We start from the raw sequence: 15195 nt of genomic DNA on the forward strand, positions 1-15195 counted from the left end.
TTATGCTGCCATCTCCTGTCAATTAAATAAACTACTAGCAGTGCCTGGCTGTCGATAAAACAGATTTTATTTTAGATTAAAAAGCTTTTCCATTGTTGTAGCTAAAATGTGATGTAATTTTACATATTTATGAATAATAATACAGTCTGCGTTTACAGTTGTATGTATTTTAATTAAAATATTTAATATTTATAAATGTATTTACATGGAAATTAAACGGGATATTCACATAGGGGATTGAGATTGTCATTCTCACATTTTTACATTTGTTTTGACAGAAGTTTATATTGTTATATCTCGAGGATTAAAATGTTCCCGTTTTATAGTTGGTGTGCTGGGAAATCAGTTTTATTTTCATAAAATTTTTAAAAGAGCTAAGCCTCTTTTGTTTTGAAATACAAAAATTTTAACAAAAAGAAAACCGACTTCAAAAGAAAAACTTTTTCAAAACAAATTAATATGCACTAAAAAGTAAAAAATAACGATAATATAATGTAGTTAAAATTATTGTAATTTTGGGAGTTGGTGTCAGCCAAGGAAACAGCTCTGACAGAACAGTTTGCCACATTAGCTTGGCTGACACCGACTCCAAAATTAACAATAATTTTAACTACATTATATTATCGTTATATTTTACTTTTTAGTCCATATTAATTTGTTTTGGAAAATTTTTTTCTTTTGAAGTTGGTTTTCTTTTGGTTAAAAATTTTTTTTTTTTTAATTTTGTTATTTTTAGTGAATCTGAAGTACACTAGCTAATTTGTCACTAAACAAAGGATAATCAAAATCGGTATCCGTGATATTGAGTTCTTCGTCCTCTTGTAGTGCATACGCAATGTAAATTTAAGACTTTTATGGTTTTCTCATGGATGCCGTTGTCAGACCTGGTTCAAAATGAAATGGGACCACACGGGAAGCACCAGTTTTCAAATAGATAAGACTTATAGAATTATCAAAATCTGTTCAACCAGTCGAAAGTTCTGAGGTAACACACATAAAAAAAAAATACAATTTATAACCTCCTCCTTTTTTGTTTGTGCTCAAATATTAATTGAGCACAAAAAAATAAAACAAAACGCAATCTGTAAGTCGGTCGCATAATATTCTTCGATTAGTATAACCTTGTAAAACGCAAAAAATCCTGTTTTCTTACAAAATATCATGTACTTATTTCATCTTCTACTCAAATGCCCATGGTTTTTTATTGCTAGACGCATTTGCAAGATAATTTAATTAGAAATTCGACAGATATTTTGTCCGCCAAAAATAGTGCATCGATGGCTTGTCTACTATAGCGGCCATCCCGTACGTATGCATTTTGGTTTTTCAATACACCAGACATGGTTCACTTTTGCTGTGTTGTTTAATAATTATTATAAATGTTATCAAGTGGTCATTGTGCCCGACAAATTTCCTGCTACATGGTTTCAGACCGATAGCTTCAAAATGACGTCATCAAGAGACGGTAGATTCGTCAAAAGGAATCCTCTCACGAAGTCTTAAGTATGTATTAATCATTTAAAAAAATCGTGGTCTAATAGCCGTAGGTAGTATTTTTCGTTTTCGAGGTGTAAGAATTTTTATAATTTTAATACCAAACTTATAGGCCAATAGAGTTACGGATTTTACGTGTTGTTTTCGGTTACAATTCAAAAGTTGTTTGGATGAGAGGTCTCACTCACCAAATTGACCTGCCTTGCCCACTCGCTCGGGACCTGGGGACTGGAGTTATTAAACATATTCGGCTGGAAATTTTTGTTTTGGTTCCTTGTAAGGGATATGACTCGTAAATGGCGCACTTTAGTATGCTGGTGCTTAAATACATTACAAAACATTTAATAAAACATACATTTTTTGTTGTAAATTTTTGCAAAAAAAATGTCTAACAACGCTATTTTAAAACATAGCGTTTTTACAATAAATAAATAATTGACTTTATTTATTTGCTAATAATTGTTTATAATTAAAGTAACTCCTCTATCGTCTTGCTGGAACGTAAACGAACAACTTTCGCTTTGGAACGTTTCATTCGGCCTAATACTTAGTCTTCGCACAATTTCATTTTGCACTAAATGTCTGGAAAAAAGTTGTAAACTTTGGACAGACTACAAGGTCTGAGTTTTTATCTGATAGCAATCTGCTTGACGGTGAAATATCAACCTTAATTATGAATTTTGTCGCCTATACCCATATTCAATATTAACAACAATTACAGCGGTTAATATAACTAAGAAAATATTATTTTTTATACCATGTATATAAAATATATACAAGATTTTAGTCCCGTATCGCTTGAAAATATTGATGCTACGAAAAAAATTTTGGTATGGGTGTTCATAGAATTACCTAATTAGTCCATTTTCGGATGTCTGTCCGTCTGTCCATCTGCCCGTCTGTCTGTTAACACGATAACTGATGTTATATCAAGATATCAAGAACAGTGATATCAAGATAAAATTTGTATAGCGTACTCAGGATGTAAAAAGTGAGGTCGAGTACGTAAATGAGCAATATAGGTCAATTGGGTCTTGGGTCCGTTGGATCCATCTTGTAAAGCATTAGAAATAGAACAAAACTTTAAATAGAAAAAATGTTTCTTATAAAAAAATAACCAACTTTTGTTTGAAACATTTTTTTGTTAACATCATTGTTTACCCACGAGGCAGCAAGTTAAATGCAAATTTTATAGTATGTATTATATGGGAATATCAGTTATGAATATGGGGCTATCTAAAAGTGGATATTTTTCTTCACTTACATGAAGTCAAAAAACACTGTCTAAACATGGTATTTCAATAATTAACTCAGTCAATTGTTTTTTTCACTTCTTATTTTTAAATCAAAGCTAGGAAACTTTAATGGACCACGCTTTATATTCCCCAATCACCTACCTTGGTTAATATTGAATAGTTTTACGCCTCATCGTAGGCAAAAGCGACAAAATAAGGCAACTTAATCGGTCACCATTTTACGGTCTATTCAGTTTATCTCGAATAGTATTTAATGTAGGTAAAATCAGTTTACTAGCTTCCATAATAATTTTTTATACACTCTATAAACCGCACGACATGCAAAGTATTACAATAATTCATAACTAATTAAAATAATTTTTGTGTAATACGAGATCAAAACAATACTCCAATTACTTTTAAGTACGCGTGTAAAAAAAAGCAACTAAAACTTTTATTAACATAATTGAAGTAAACAATTATACTAAAAGTAAATATTATTTACATAAAATGACTTTTTCTAATTATTATGATCAATAATATATTACTTAAATATAAACGACAACTTTATAAAGTGTTTTTCATTAAAAATAAAAGATAGAACTTTAAACTTAAACAAGTGAAAACAAACAATTGACTGAGTTAATTGTTGAAATACCATGTATAGACAGTGTTGATAACTCTATCACATTACACATACATACTTGTCACACGTATTTAACTGATATTCCCATATTAATACATACTATAAATTTTGCATCTAATGTTTGCCCTCGTGAGTTAACAGTGAAGTTTACAAAAAAATGTTTCAAAAAAAAGTTGTTTGTTTTTGATAAGGAACATTTTTTACATTTAAACTTTTGTTCTATCTCTAACGGTTGAAAAGATGGGTCTTACGGACCCAATTGACCTATGTTGCACTCACTTTTTACGTCTTGACTCCTTTTCAGCTTGATACCTTTTTTCGTTTTTAAGTTATCGTGTTCACAGACGGACGGACGGACGGACAGACGGACAACCGAAAATGGATTCTATGAACACCTACACCAAAATTTTTTGTGTAATAAATAACTTATTGCTTAAGTTTGATAGAAAACAAAGTTTTTTTAATTGAAAGTTATAAATTTTTATTAACTCATAAAGTTTGTTTTTAACTATTATTAGCATATCTGATAAAATAAAAGATATTGATGGCACACCGAAGTTTTTTGTTAAAATTTTCTTTGGTCATTTTACGTAAATGTATTCGTGGTGATACACTTCTTAAATTTCTCCCTCAAAGCGTGAGTGGTCGCAGACTCCACTCCAATTATATTAAACACCATGATAGGCCGGTCTATCATGGTCTAGTCTCTCTGCATTTCTTTAAATTTATCTTTTCACATTTGATGAAGCTAAACCACAGTTTGAACCATAGTTTATATGAAAATCGCGTGGTGTAGTTGCTTAAACGCACATTTTTTGGTCGAGTACTCCATTTAAAAAACCCTAAATTGTCAGCTGTCTTTACTTTTTTTATTTTGAATACTTTCCCATGCAAATGAGTAAACATTCAAACCTTGGGTTAATTTTGAATATCCTTTAAATTTGTAGAATATCCTAGTAAATTCAATTGCCAAAAGTAAGCGGCGATGCTGTCGATGATACCTATTGAACCTAATCATTTAAATTGCCATAAAAAACTCTTTCAAGTAAATATTGAATTCAAGTTTGAAGTTTTATCATTTTGAATGGAGACCCTTTCTTTCAATTATTTATAGTAATTGTACATTATGTGTTTCGTACTAACAATGTGTTATGTAATTACATAAAAAATATAAAATGAAATATTGCATTGAACTTGCTGATTAAAATCATTGGAATTTATAATCATTATTTATGACAGTCATATAATTTATTTTTAACTTCCCAACATGGAAAATTTACATCTTTTGGTGGAAACTTCGATTGTAACAACTTTTTGAAAGAGTTAATTATGCTTGCTTTGTTCTGTCTCTGTCAGTAGGTCCGCATGCTACAAATTTTGCAACCGATAATGTTACTTAACTTTTTTAATTTAGAAATTATGTCATAATTTGACTAACCTCAAATTCAAAGTCAAAATGGAGCTACGAAAGTAGTAGAATAAATATACAATAAATGGTGGAAGCGTCGTGAAGAATTAATGAAAAAAAAATTGGATTAAGCTCCGATTTTAGTAAAGGATGCCGCATTAATCTTATGGAAATTGTGTCTTGATCAAATTTGCACATATTGCGTGAATTTGTACACTTTGGTATAGAAAGTGTCAATGTGTACAGCGATCCAAATTCAATCGTTTTTGAGTTATGGACGTTGGAATGTCCATAATCACTTAAAAAAAAAAACAAAATTTCTTTTCTAATTCTTGGAATAAATTAAAAATAAATCAAAGAATAATTATAAAATTAAATATAATTATAGAAACAAAAATTCTAGGTAGAAATAAAGTAAATAAATCGAAGCTTGTATATGAGAAAAGCGGGAAGTACGAATTATAGGATGTACCTAATTAAGGCTATACATTAACGTGAGAGTGAATATTTGCTAAACATACATACATACGAACACTACTATTGATAGCAACTTGAGCAAAGACCCTTTATGGGGGAGATTGTAATACCAGGGATCAGAATTTAAACTATGATTATGGACAGTTTCTGTGTATAGTATCTTTTATTCCTATATTTTATGTATTTTTGTTGAGAAGTTATATATTAAATAGCATCAATAAAAGCTTGAGAAGATGATAATGTTCCATGAATCACACATTAACGCACCTGTTTCTGAAGGCGCTCACCCCTAATATAACGTGTCTAACGTTACACGTTCATCTTATCAGTTCACTTTAGGGAAAATCATTTTTCACAGTCTTCTAAAATAAATTTTGATCAAGAGCAAATTTCAAAGTTTCCATGCCTTAATGGACGAATCCAGCACAATTAAAAATCAAGACAGTGAGACAATTTGATTTTTAAATGCGATGATAAAAAATGTTCTTTTTTATTTACTTGACAGCAAATGCACATGAAGAATAGCAATTATATGTCATTTTCTTGGTTGCTTACCTTTTCTAATTAGAAAACTTGTCTTCAAATATTTGCTTCTTCACAGAAACCAATATCTGTTAAGAAACTAGAGAATGATTAAGAAACAAGAGAATGATTCAAGATACATTGCATCCGAGGTAATACACATTACCCTTATATATGCATATTTATTCGTGGTAGTGTATTTAATATATACATACGAAAATTACTTAGAATGTTCGGTGAATTTATAGGGTCATTATAAATTACCTCGTCTCAAATTTCATTATAAGTGATGAAATTCGAAGTAAAACCTATATTATAGGGCTAGCTGTTTTCGAATTTCTTGTATAGGTTACAGGATCTATGTTTAAGTGTTTTAATTGCCGTGCTGCGAATGCTGGATGAGGAACACGACAAGAAATGTATAGCGTTCACTACAATGCAGGTATAGTATAGAGACAGGTACTATAGTATCCATGTAAGCATAAGTAATTTTACAATATTGAATAGTGCTAACCACCAAAAATATCAGATATATTGAGATATTGCCAACCTGCAGTATTCGGTCTGACCCCCATACCGCATTGACTCGGCCGCCATTACTATTGCTAATGTAACTATTTGTTCTTCAAATGATCCAATCTTCACATCCACATCGTGATTTCTACAAAATGTTTCTTATCGTCTACCCGTTTTGTGCTACTTTTCCGTGCATATATGTGCTCTATTTTCCTAACATAGCTCCAAAACTTTTATATGTTGAAATTTTGAAAGTAAAATTGCATTTAAAAATGTGCATGTGTTTTATTTAGACAAATCAGGGACGTGTAAAAAGGCTATTTATAGATGATAAGCATGTCTGTATATTATAAATACGAAAGTAAGCATGTTTGTTTGTTTGTTTGTTTGTTTGTTTGTTTGTTTGTTACGCTTTTACACTAAAACTAGCGAATAGTTTTTAATGAAACTGTACAGCAATATAGCTCATACTTCAGAATAACACATGATATATAATTTATAAAGATATATTAATTAAAAAAAAAATTAATTTAATTTGACATTACCATAAATTACAGATTTCTGTAAAAGAAGTCATTTGACATTATCATAAATTACAGATTTCTGTAAAAATAGTCAATATAAAATATTTCACGGCCATCTTTTCTGATATACTCAATGAATAATGACGACTATTATACATTTAAAAAAATAGAAAACCATACATATATTTTACCTGTGTAAAACAATCCTTACCAGTATTTTGAGTGATACAGAAAGGGGATAAACGAGAGCAATCTTTGTCAATCTTTCCCAGCGAAGCGGATAGGTATCACTCTAGTATATTATACAAATAAGTACATTTTCCAACTTTAATTTAGCTATAACCTAAAATCCTGTCATTTTCATGACTTGTGACCATGGGAACTTTTCTTTAGAATGACTTAAACTATCATTTGCCAAAATTTGAAACAATTTGACCGAAGTACATATTACATTTCATTTACATCTCAGCGAGGTCTTTTGTATTTCAAAACTGTGAACCTCTAAAAAATCATCCTTTAAATAGTATAAATCTGACAAGTAGCTATTACACATTACCGTACTACATACTTCAGTCTAATTATTATTCACGTGGTAATACATAAACAATTCTAATGTAATGGATATCACTTCACTACTGATTCTGATACATACCATAGTCATTATTAAATACATAATACATTATGTTACCACCGCCTGTGTAATAAGTGTTATTATCATTGCCATTTTGTCAATTATTCTAAAAATATACTTATAGGTAACAATTCTGTTTTAAAAACAAAGCTTAAATTACAAGATGCACATATCGGTTTATAAATTATTTGAATATACAGTTAAAATCGAATATATCGACGAACTAGTTATAACAATCATATTGAAATGGTCCGACTGAGTCCCTATGTAAACACATATAAGAATTCATCGGCCATAATCGGATATTAAGGCAATGTATAGATTAAAAGCTAATTTTTTTATATCTGATAAATCAATATGAACTATTTATAATATAATTTTCTTTTAATAATCTGACAAAGAGTTTTTGTTAAATTAAAATCAAGAAGCGGATTTTTAAAAAAATGAACGAGGGCAGTCGTGAGCACCCGGTATGAACTATATCCCTTTCGTACTTTGGTGCATTATAAATGTAGCGCTTACTTTTTTTTTAACAACATATTTTTCTGAAAATTTAAGGTATTTACTTTAGAAGTCAAATACTTGTTTGATTCTAGAACAACATTTACATTATACTGTAGATATGAATTAATTGTGATATTAGTAAAAATGACATGCTTCTAATTTAGTCAGTGATGGATTACCGCCTAGGCCCGTGAGGCCCGGGCCTAGGGCGGCACAATTTGGGGGGGCGGCAAATTTTTCAGAATGCAAAATTTTAAATCTGATATAATGTAACGACAATACATTTTAAGGATCTATTCGAATTTTTTTTATATAAATTTACAAATAAATTTCTATGAAATAGAATGGAATTTATTTTCTGATTAACTTTTTTATTTGTGAGTGCACTACTGATAAAAAATGTTTTATAACAGAAATAATTGAATATTGATAAGCTTTTTTTGAAGAATTTTCAAAGCTCTGTTGATTTTTTTGTATCTTTAGTAAAATTAATCTTACATGTAAGCCGCTTCTAGAATTGCATAATGTTTTCTTATTTTATTTTCAATGATTCTGGTGTTTCATATATGAATTGATATAAGTATTATAAACGGATAAATAATATAAACGGATTCAAAAAAATAAAATTTCATCTTTTAAAAAGGGCGGCTAATCAGACAGGGCCTAGGGCGGCAAAATACTTAATCCGCCACTGAATTTAGTAGTCAACCCAATATGTGCGTTAATTACGTTTAGTTTTCATACAAATTTCGATGTATTTACTTCAAATTATCTCTGTTATCTTTAACTTCTAATAACTTTTCGTAACTCAATTTTTTTAAATGATAAAACATAAAATTTTGGAAAAAAATACAAATTGACAATTATAATAATATTTCTGCATTTTCTCAAAATTCATGGCAAGCTGAATCGTTTGAAAAAGTTTTAGTTTCCTAGGTAGCCTAGGTGAAAATAGTCGCCACTGTTTTTGGTTTTACCGCCCAATAAGAACGAAAAACTATTATATTCTCATAAACCACTTTCGGTAGATTTCGTATGAATTTTGAAAAAAAATATTTTTTTTGCCGAAGGGTAATTAGCTTATTAGCAAAAATTTTTATTCACAAGTAAAAATGATAGCCCGATAGCCCGTGAAAGTAGCCGTACTAGCAAGTGAGAAAGTAAGCATTAGCATAAACTGTTCTATTTCCGATCAATGAAAATACTTTTGTATTTGGATTATATTTTTTATTATTAAAGTTGACGCCTAAACATTGTTAAACTTCCTTTGTTTAAGAAAACAACATCATATTTATATCCTGGTAATTACTATAAAGTTTACTGTTGAATCCCATGATGGAATTTATAATATTGAACTTAAAAACTATTCAGTCTGAAGGTTATTGTAATTCCCAATTAAAAAACATGTTTAAAAAGCACTATGTATAATTACATCAACTTATAAAAATTGATAAAAATAAATTTTAAAATAATTAATTAGTCTACATTATTAAATTTCACTTTTAATGCTCATTAATTTTATGATAAGTGAGTTTTCTCATTCACATGTGCTTCAAAATATTGCATTATAGCCAATTATTTATTAGAAAAGAAAAAACCTTGTTTAGTAAGCGGAAATTCTTTAACACGCTTTAATTTTTCTTAAAAGTATGTTATGTAGTATTATCTATAAAGATCTATTTTTAAATTAAAAAAAAGAATTTATTTTAAAGTGTTTTATTGAAAATTGAAGGTTAGTCGTAATAATTTTGGATCAATCAATAGGTATAATAATAATTACGAATTTTACGTAATCATTTGATTATATTAGACAAAAATTTAATTGATTTGCATATCAATTCAATCTCCGGGAAAAAATATTTTAAAATCTGTGAATTCCAGAATATTTTCTGATTAATTAAAATTTAAATAAAAATAAAACATGCAAGGATAAAGAAACTGAATTAATAAAACTCAAAGTTTTCTAGATTTTAACAAAAGATATATACATACTAAGATACCAAACGGGAAAAACAAAATGAAATAATTAGTCAATCAATAATTTCACTTATTTAGTTTCCAATTCAATCATGTGTACCTCTGGGTTGCGTTCTGAACCTAATTAATTACCCATTTAGACCATATGTAAGTGACAAAAAAAAACTTCTTCAGAGTGTCGAGGCACCCAGGTATACATGCCATACATGCAGTTTACCTTCTGTAAACCAGTAAATTATATCAAGTAGTGGAGTGAAGAAATCCGGGTACCTTGCCATAAAATATTGTGAATGGGTTGACGCAAACCACAAAAAAATATGGTTTACAAAAGTTAAGAGCTCAGGAAACAACAGCTATTTAAAATGAGTAAAATTTACTTTTTCTTTTAAATGAAAATGCAAAATGTATCCAGATGCTTCGTCACTCACATAAGTTAAATTATTTTAAAACCCTTAATGAAAAAAACACATACGACTGAACATGCAACTAGAATGGAAAATAAGCCGACAACGTTAGCCGACTGTCGCTTATAAGCTCAGAATTTCGTAAAAAATGATTTTTATTACATTTTGTTAAATAGATTTGTTCACATGAACACCAAATTAAAGGCATTTTATAGCTCCACTAAACACTATATATACATGTGATTCTGACTAACGTTCGTTAAATTGATAGTTTGACCTTAGACTAAATGGAACGTATTCATATTATAATTATACTTAAAATTTAATTAATTTTATTTCTACTTTCCTTAAAATTCATTAATTATATTATTATTATAAGTAGATACAAATACAAGTTTTCATTGAAAGTATTAGTCACAATAAAGTTTTGCATATCATCTTTCATTCTTCTTTAAAATTTAAATTTGTTTTGGATGAATTGGCATTCATTATAAACTTTTTTTAATAGCATTTACTTTTAAAATATAAAAGATTTATTTCACTTTTTTTTTAACAACGACAAAAAATATTTTAAAATGTCACCATCAAACAGAAATGCAAAAGAATTATCATACTATTTATGAGTACCTAAATTTATTTGATTTTATTTATGTTCTAAAAATTGATTATTACTTCATACTGACATATTGATTGGAAAATAAACGTTGGGGCACTCTAACAACTCGAATGAATTACGTTTTAATTGTTAGGAAAAATAATACATGAGTGGAATTAGGGTCGTTTTTCACGCATCTGTTTTCATCGGAATGGAAGCTATTTTTTATGAAATGTTAAACGATAACAAATATCCAAAGAACAGATTGCCTAAAAAAATGGCCAAGACAATTTTTTATAAAAATATCAAAACTTGGAAATGTTGCAAATGTCTATTTTTGGCCAGTATTTAGCGGACAATTATCTATATATCTACCGTCGTATTTACAATAAAATTATCTTGTTTTTGATATGCAATTCAATGAATTGTTTCTAGATTCTTTATGCTATTTACTTTCGAATAAACCAAAAGTCCTTAGACGGACAAGTCAGCGACTTGTTACTAAAAATAGTTTGCGATTTTTCGTTTTTTTTCCTTAAGATTATTAAACCTTATACAAGATAATGTGACATATTAATTGGTGTCTGTGAATCACAAATCAGGTTCCAGGTGATGAAATGCTGACTAATTACTGTTGATTTTGATATTTCTAAAAAGAGCGGAACATTTTAAGCATACTTTCATTTTTATGATTATTTGCAATAGTTTTCCCTACTTCCAGAATTTCCTACTTCCAGAAGTAAAAAAAGCATTGCTCTTCTGATGTCCTGGAGAATAATCATAAAATTCTCCGTTTTAATTATTTTTCACTTTGATATTTCTACAACCATGGCCATTTCCGAAGTGAAATTTCCATAAGAGTCTGCGTCTTTGTCTAACAATGTTTTTGTAAATGAGAAATGAGCTCTGTTTTAAGAAAAGATTGGAACATGTTGATTAAAAAGGCTACATAGTTTTTCTGTGCAAAAATTGCACGGATAATTTTTAAAATATTTTCTATTCACACTCTGAAAATAGGGTAAAAGCTAGTGAAAATAGGGTAACTGTTATCTTGATTTTAAAGTTCATGTGACACGGTCACGAAACATAAAGTGAAAACTACAACGTTTTCATGATAAAAACAAAGTAATAATTATAGACACATAAATTGATAATTCGTGTCCCATATATGTTTGCAACTCCTATGACATTCAAAACGTTAGCTCATGTCCACCACTGTAAACTATTGAAGAAGCATCCAAGCATTTTGACAAAAAATACTGGGGATTTTGTTGCTTCCAAATTAATTTAAAACATGTTGAAACAAAAAATTGACTGAGTTAATTGTTGAAATACCATGTATTGAAAGTGTTTATTACGCAAACGTTTGTTTTTTTACGACATGTAAGTAAAGACAGATCAGTCACTCTTACACACAAAGTAATAAGAGTATCTTTGCTCTCATATCCTCAGAAAATATAGAACATGCTATAAGCAATCAATTGTGCCCTCTCGGGTAGACAGTGATGTTTTCGAAAAAAATTTTTAAATAAAAGTTATTTATTTTTTTATATGGAACATTTTTTATATTTAAATTTTTGTCTTACTCTACCTTTTTACAAAATTAGTCCCACAGAAATAATAAAAAAGTTTTTCATATGGTGCCGGTTTATTTGGACACACTGTACATATATTATTGTACAAATATTATATGTCATTTTTTTAGATAATACTTAATTAAAATAATCTTCAGTGAGTGATCAAATTTATAAATTTAAATGAGACATAGAATTTGAAAATGTAAAAAAATATCAAAAAATGTTTTTTTGTTTTTATTTTTTTAAATATATTGAATAAAATCAATACCTACTACGCCAATCAATCAAAAATACATACTTATTGAAGATTATTAAAACAAATGAATGTTTCTTTACAATATATTTTTAAAACAAAATTAAACCTATAAAACTGATTTTGGGACCTAAGATCACCGTGGTTAGCTGAATTGAAGCGCATTTAAAAATTTTGATCGAGCTACAAAAACACGGCTAATGTTAGTAGCCGTTTTTAGTGGTGTAAATAAACCATTATGGTGAGATCATTATATTGTGTAAATTGGCACAATTTGGAAACCAGTTTTTTTCTGGAGGCCAGTATCTATCCGGCGTTAGCTTTCTCGTTTCTCTCTATTTGCTAAAATTAAAGCTATTAAAAATTTCATATTTGAGACTTACATAAAATATGTAAATTTGATTTGATAATAAAACTATGGTCAGTTTTCTATAAACGATATTTATGGATATCAATAGAAATTGAATTCAAATGCTTGAGGTCGAATTTCAGTTGTTAAGTTTCTAGTTATTGAAGTTTTACTGTATTTAATATTTTCCCAAAAGATATTTATCTTAATAATTTTCCACATGATTGAATTTAATAGCTTTGCTAAATAATGTATGTCGTCATAAATTTTTGTTAATAATTTTTTTTTATTTTATCAACATTATTATAACATAAATATTTATTGAATAAAAATGGTCGAATAATAAAAGTTTTCATCAATATAAAAACTTATTAATCCCTAATAGGTAAAAATTAATAAAATAATTGATTGCATGGATTGAATTATTAGTTTTTTAGTGCCTGTTATTAAAACTATATTTACAGGTCGGGCGATTTTAGCAGAAAAAATTGAATAGCAGAATGTAGTCTGCCATTTGAAATACTCAAAATAAGGATAGTTATTCCTTAATGCGAAACTCGATCCTCTAAGTAGTTGTTGTTGTTGTTATATATCGGAGGGGGTACAAAAAAATGTTTGTAACTGGTAAAACATTAATGAAAATTTATATTTCCGCGATATGCTTCATAAAATACCAAACTAAACAAGTAAGAAATTTCTTTTAGAACGTTATTATTTATAAAAGGACAAACAACTTTTCGAAACATTTCTTGCTTAACTAAGCAAGTTCGATGACGAGTAAAAACGAAATGTTTGTATTTAATTGCCCTCGAATTTATTAAGATTACGGAAACATTTTTCAAACAAAATTTGTTTGTTCTTTCTTAAAAAATTAATAGAACTATATCTATTTTGAATATGTAAATGAGCAAACCGTAGTCTGCCATTTCATTTTTTCTGTTAAAATCTCCTGGCAATTATTAATTAGTTAAGAGAATAAATATTATTGAAAAATGGTACAATGTCGTACCAATCATAAAATTTACAACTAATTTTTTAATATTAGCTGACAAGTGTATGCCTATTATGTGTCTTAGTTTTAACGATTTCTTACAAGAATATGGAAGCAATGATCGCAATTTTATCAAAATTAATTAAAATATATTGAGAAATTACTATTTTAAAAAGTATAAAAAGGCGCTATTTTAAATAATTAGTAACCAGCTCACGCTCTCAGACTACAATTCATTAAAAACACTCAAATATATCTCGTAGCTAAAATATCTCAAAAAGGATGGCTAGAATGAAATAGAAAATATACAAAAAATCGAGAAACAAGATTTGTCTCTTATTTAGATTTCTGTATTTTCTGGGTCACATACTCCAGAAAACGTATGTTTTTCAAATAAAATTCACTCTTAGTAGAGATTTGTTACTACTATCACTTTACATTTAATTCAAAAGAAAAAAGGGTAAAAATTAATAATTAATTCTAAAAGAGTACTGAAAAAAGTGTATTAAACTTACTTGCAACATGTATCTGGTACACTTGTTGGTGGAGGTGGTGGTAAATCATCCATAGGTACTTCATCTTCTAATGGACTTGGTGGCGATTTATCAAATTCAGCAATTGGTGCTAACATTTCACCCGATATTGGTGATACGGAATTAGGTTCCATTTTGATTTATTTAATAAAGTGTCCTTGATATTTTAAGATTAATATTTTTTTTAATTCAATTAGATTGTTTATATCGTTGTGGTTAATATAAATTTTTCATATTTTTTTCGTTGATTAAATATTCTTTACTATCACTGTAAAATCAAAATAATATTTTAGCTGAATACGATCGATTATGTGTGTTGAAGGTAAAATTTAATTCGCTAACTTCTGAATGGTCTGGTTATTTACTAACTCAACAAATGGGCCTGAATTCTTGTGAACAAAAAATTTCAGCAGATTAAGTCTAAAGTATACAAATTTTGTTTTTTAAATTTCTTAAATTAAAAGACTAAAGATTCTTAGACATGTCAAATAAAGAAATGGCAGACCAGAAAGCTTACACACTTTAGTCGCTAGCTATTTTTTGAGATAATGTGGAAGAT

At 28.5% G+C, this 15195-nt stretch overlaps 1 protein-coding gene across 1 annotated transcript in view; it reads right to left on the bottom strand.

The window, feature by feature from the left end:
- LOC123295511 (transmembrane ascorbate ferrireductase 2-like) overlaps nt 1–14801 on the bottom strand; it is a 61080-nt gene extending 46279 nt beyond the window's left edge. The window contains exon 1 of the mRNA XM_044876887.1: nt 14619–14801. Coding sequence (XP_044732822.1) covers nt 14619–14770 — 152 coding nt within the window. The 5' untranslated portion in view covers nt 14771–14801. The remainder of the gene's footprint in view (nt 1–14618) is intronic.
- Nucleotides 14802–15195: the final 394 nt, after the last annotated feature.

Source organism: Chrysoperla carnea, chromosome 3 (genome assembly GCF_905475395.1).
Source record: "Chrysoperla carnea chromosome 3, inChrCarn1.1, whole genome shotgun sequence".
NCBI lineage: Eukaryota > Metazoa > Arthropoda > Insecta > Neuroptera > Chrysopidae > Chrysoperla > Chrysoperla carnea.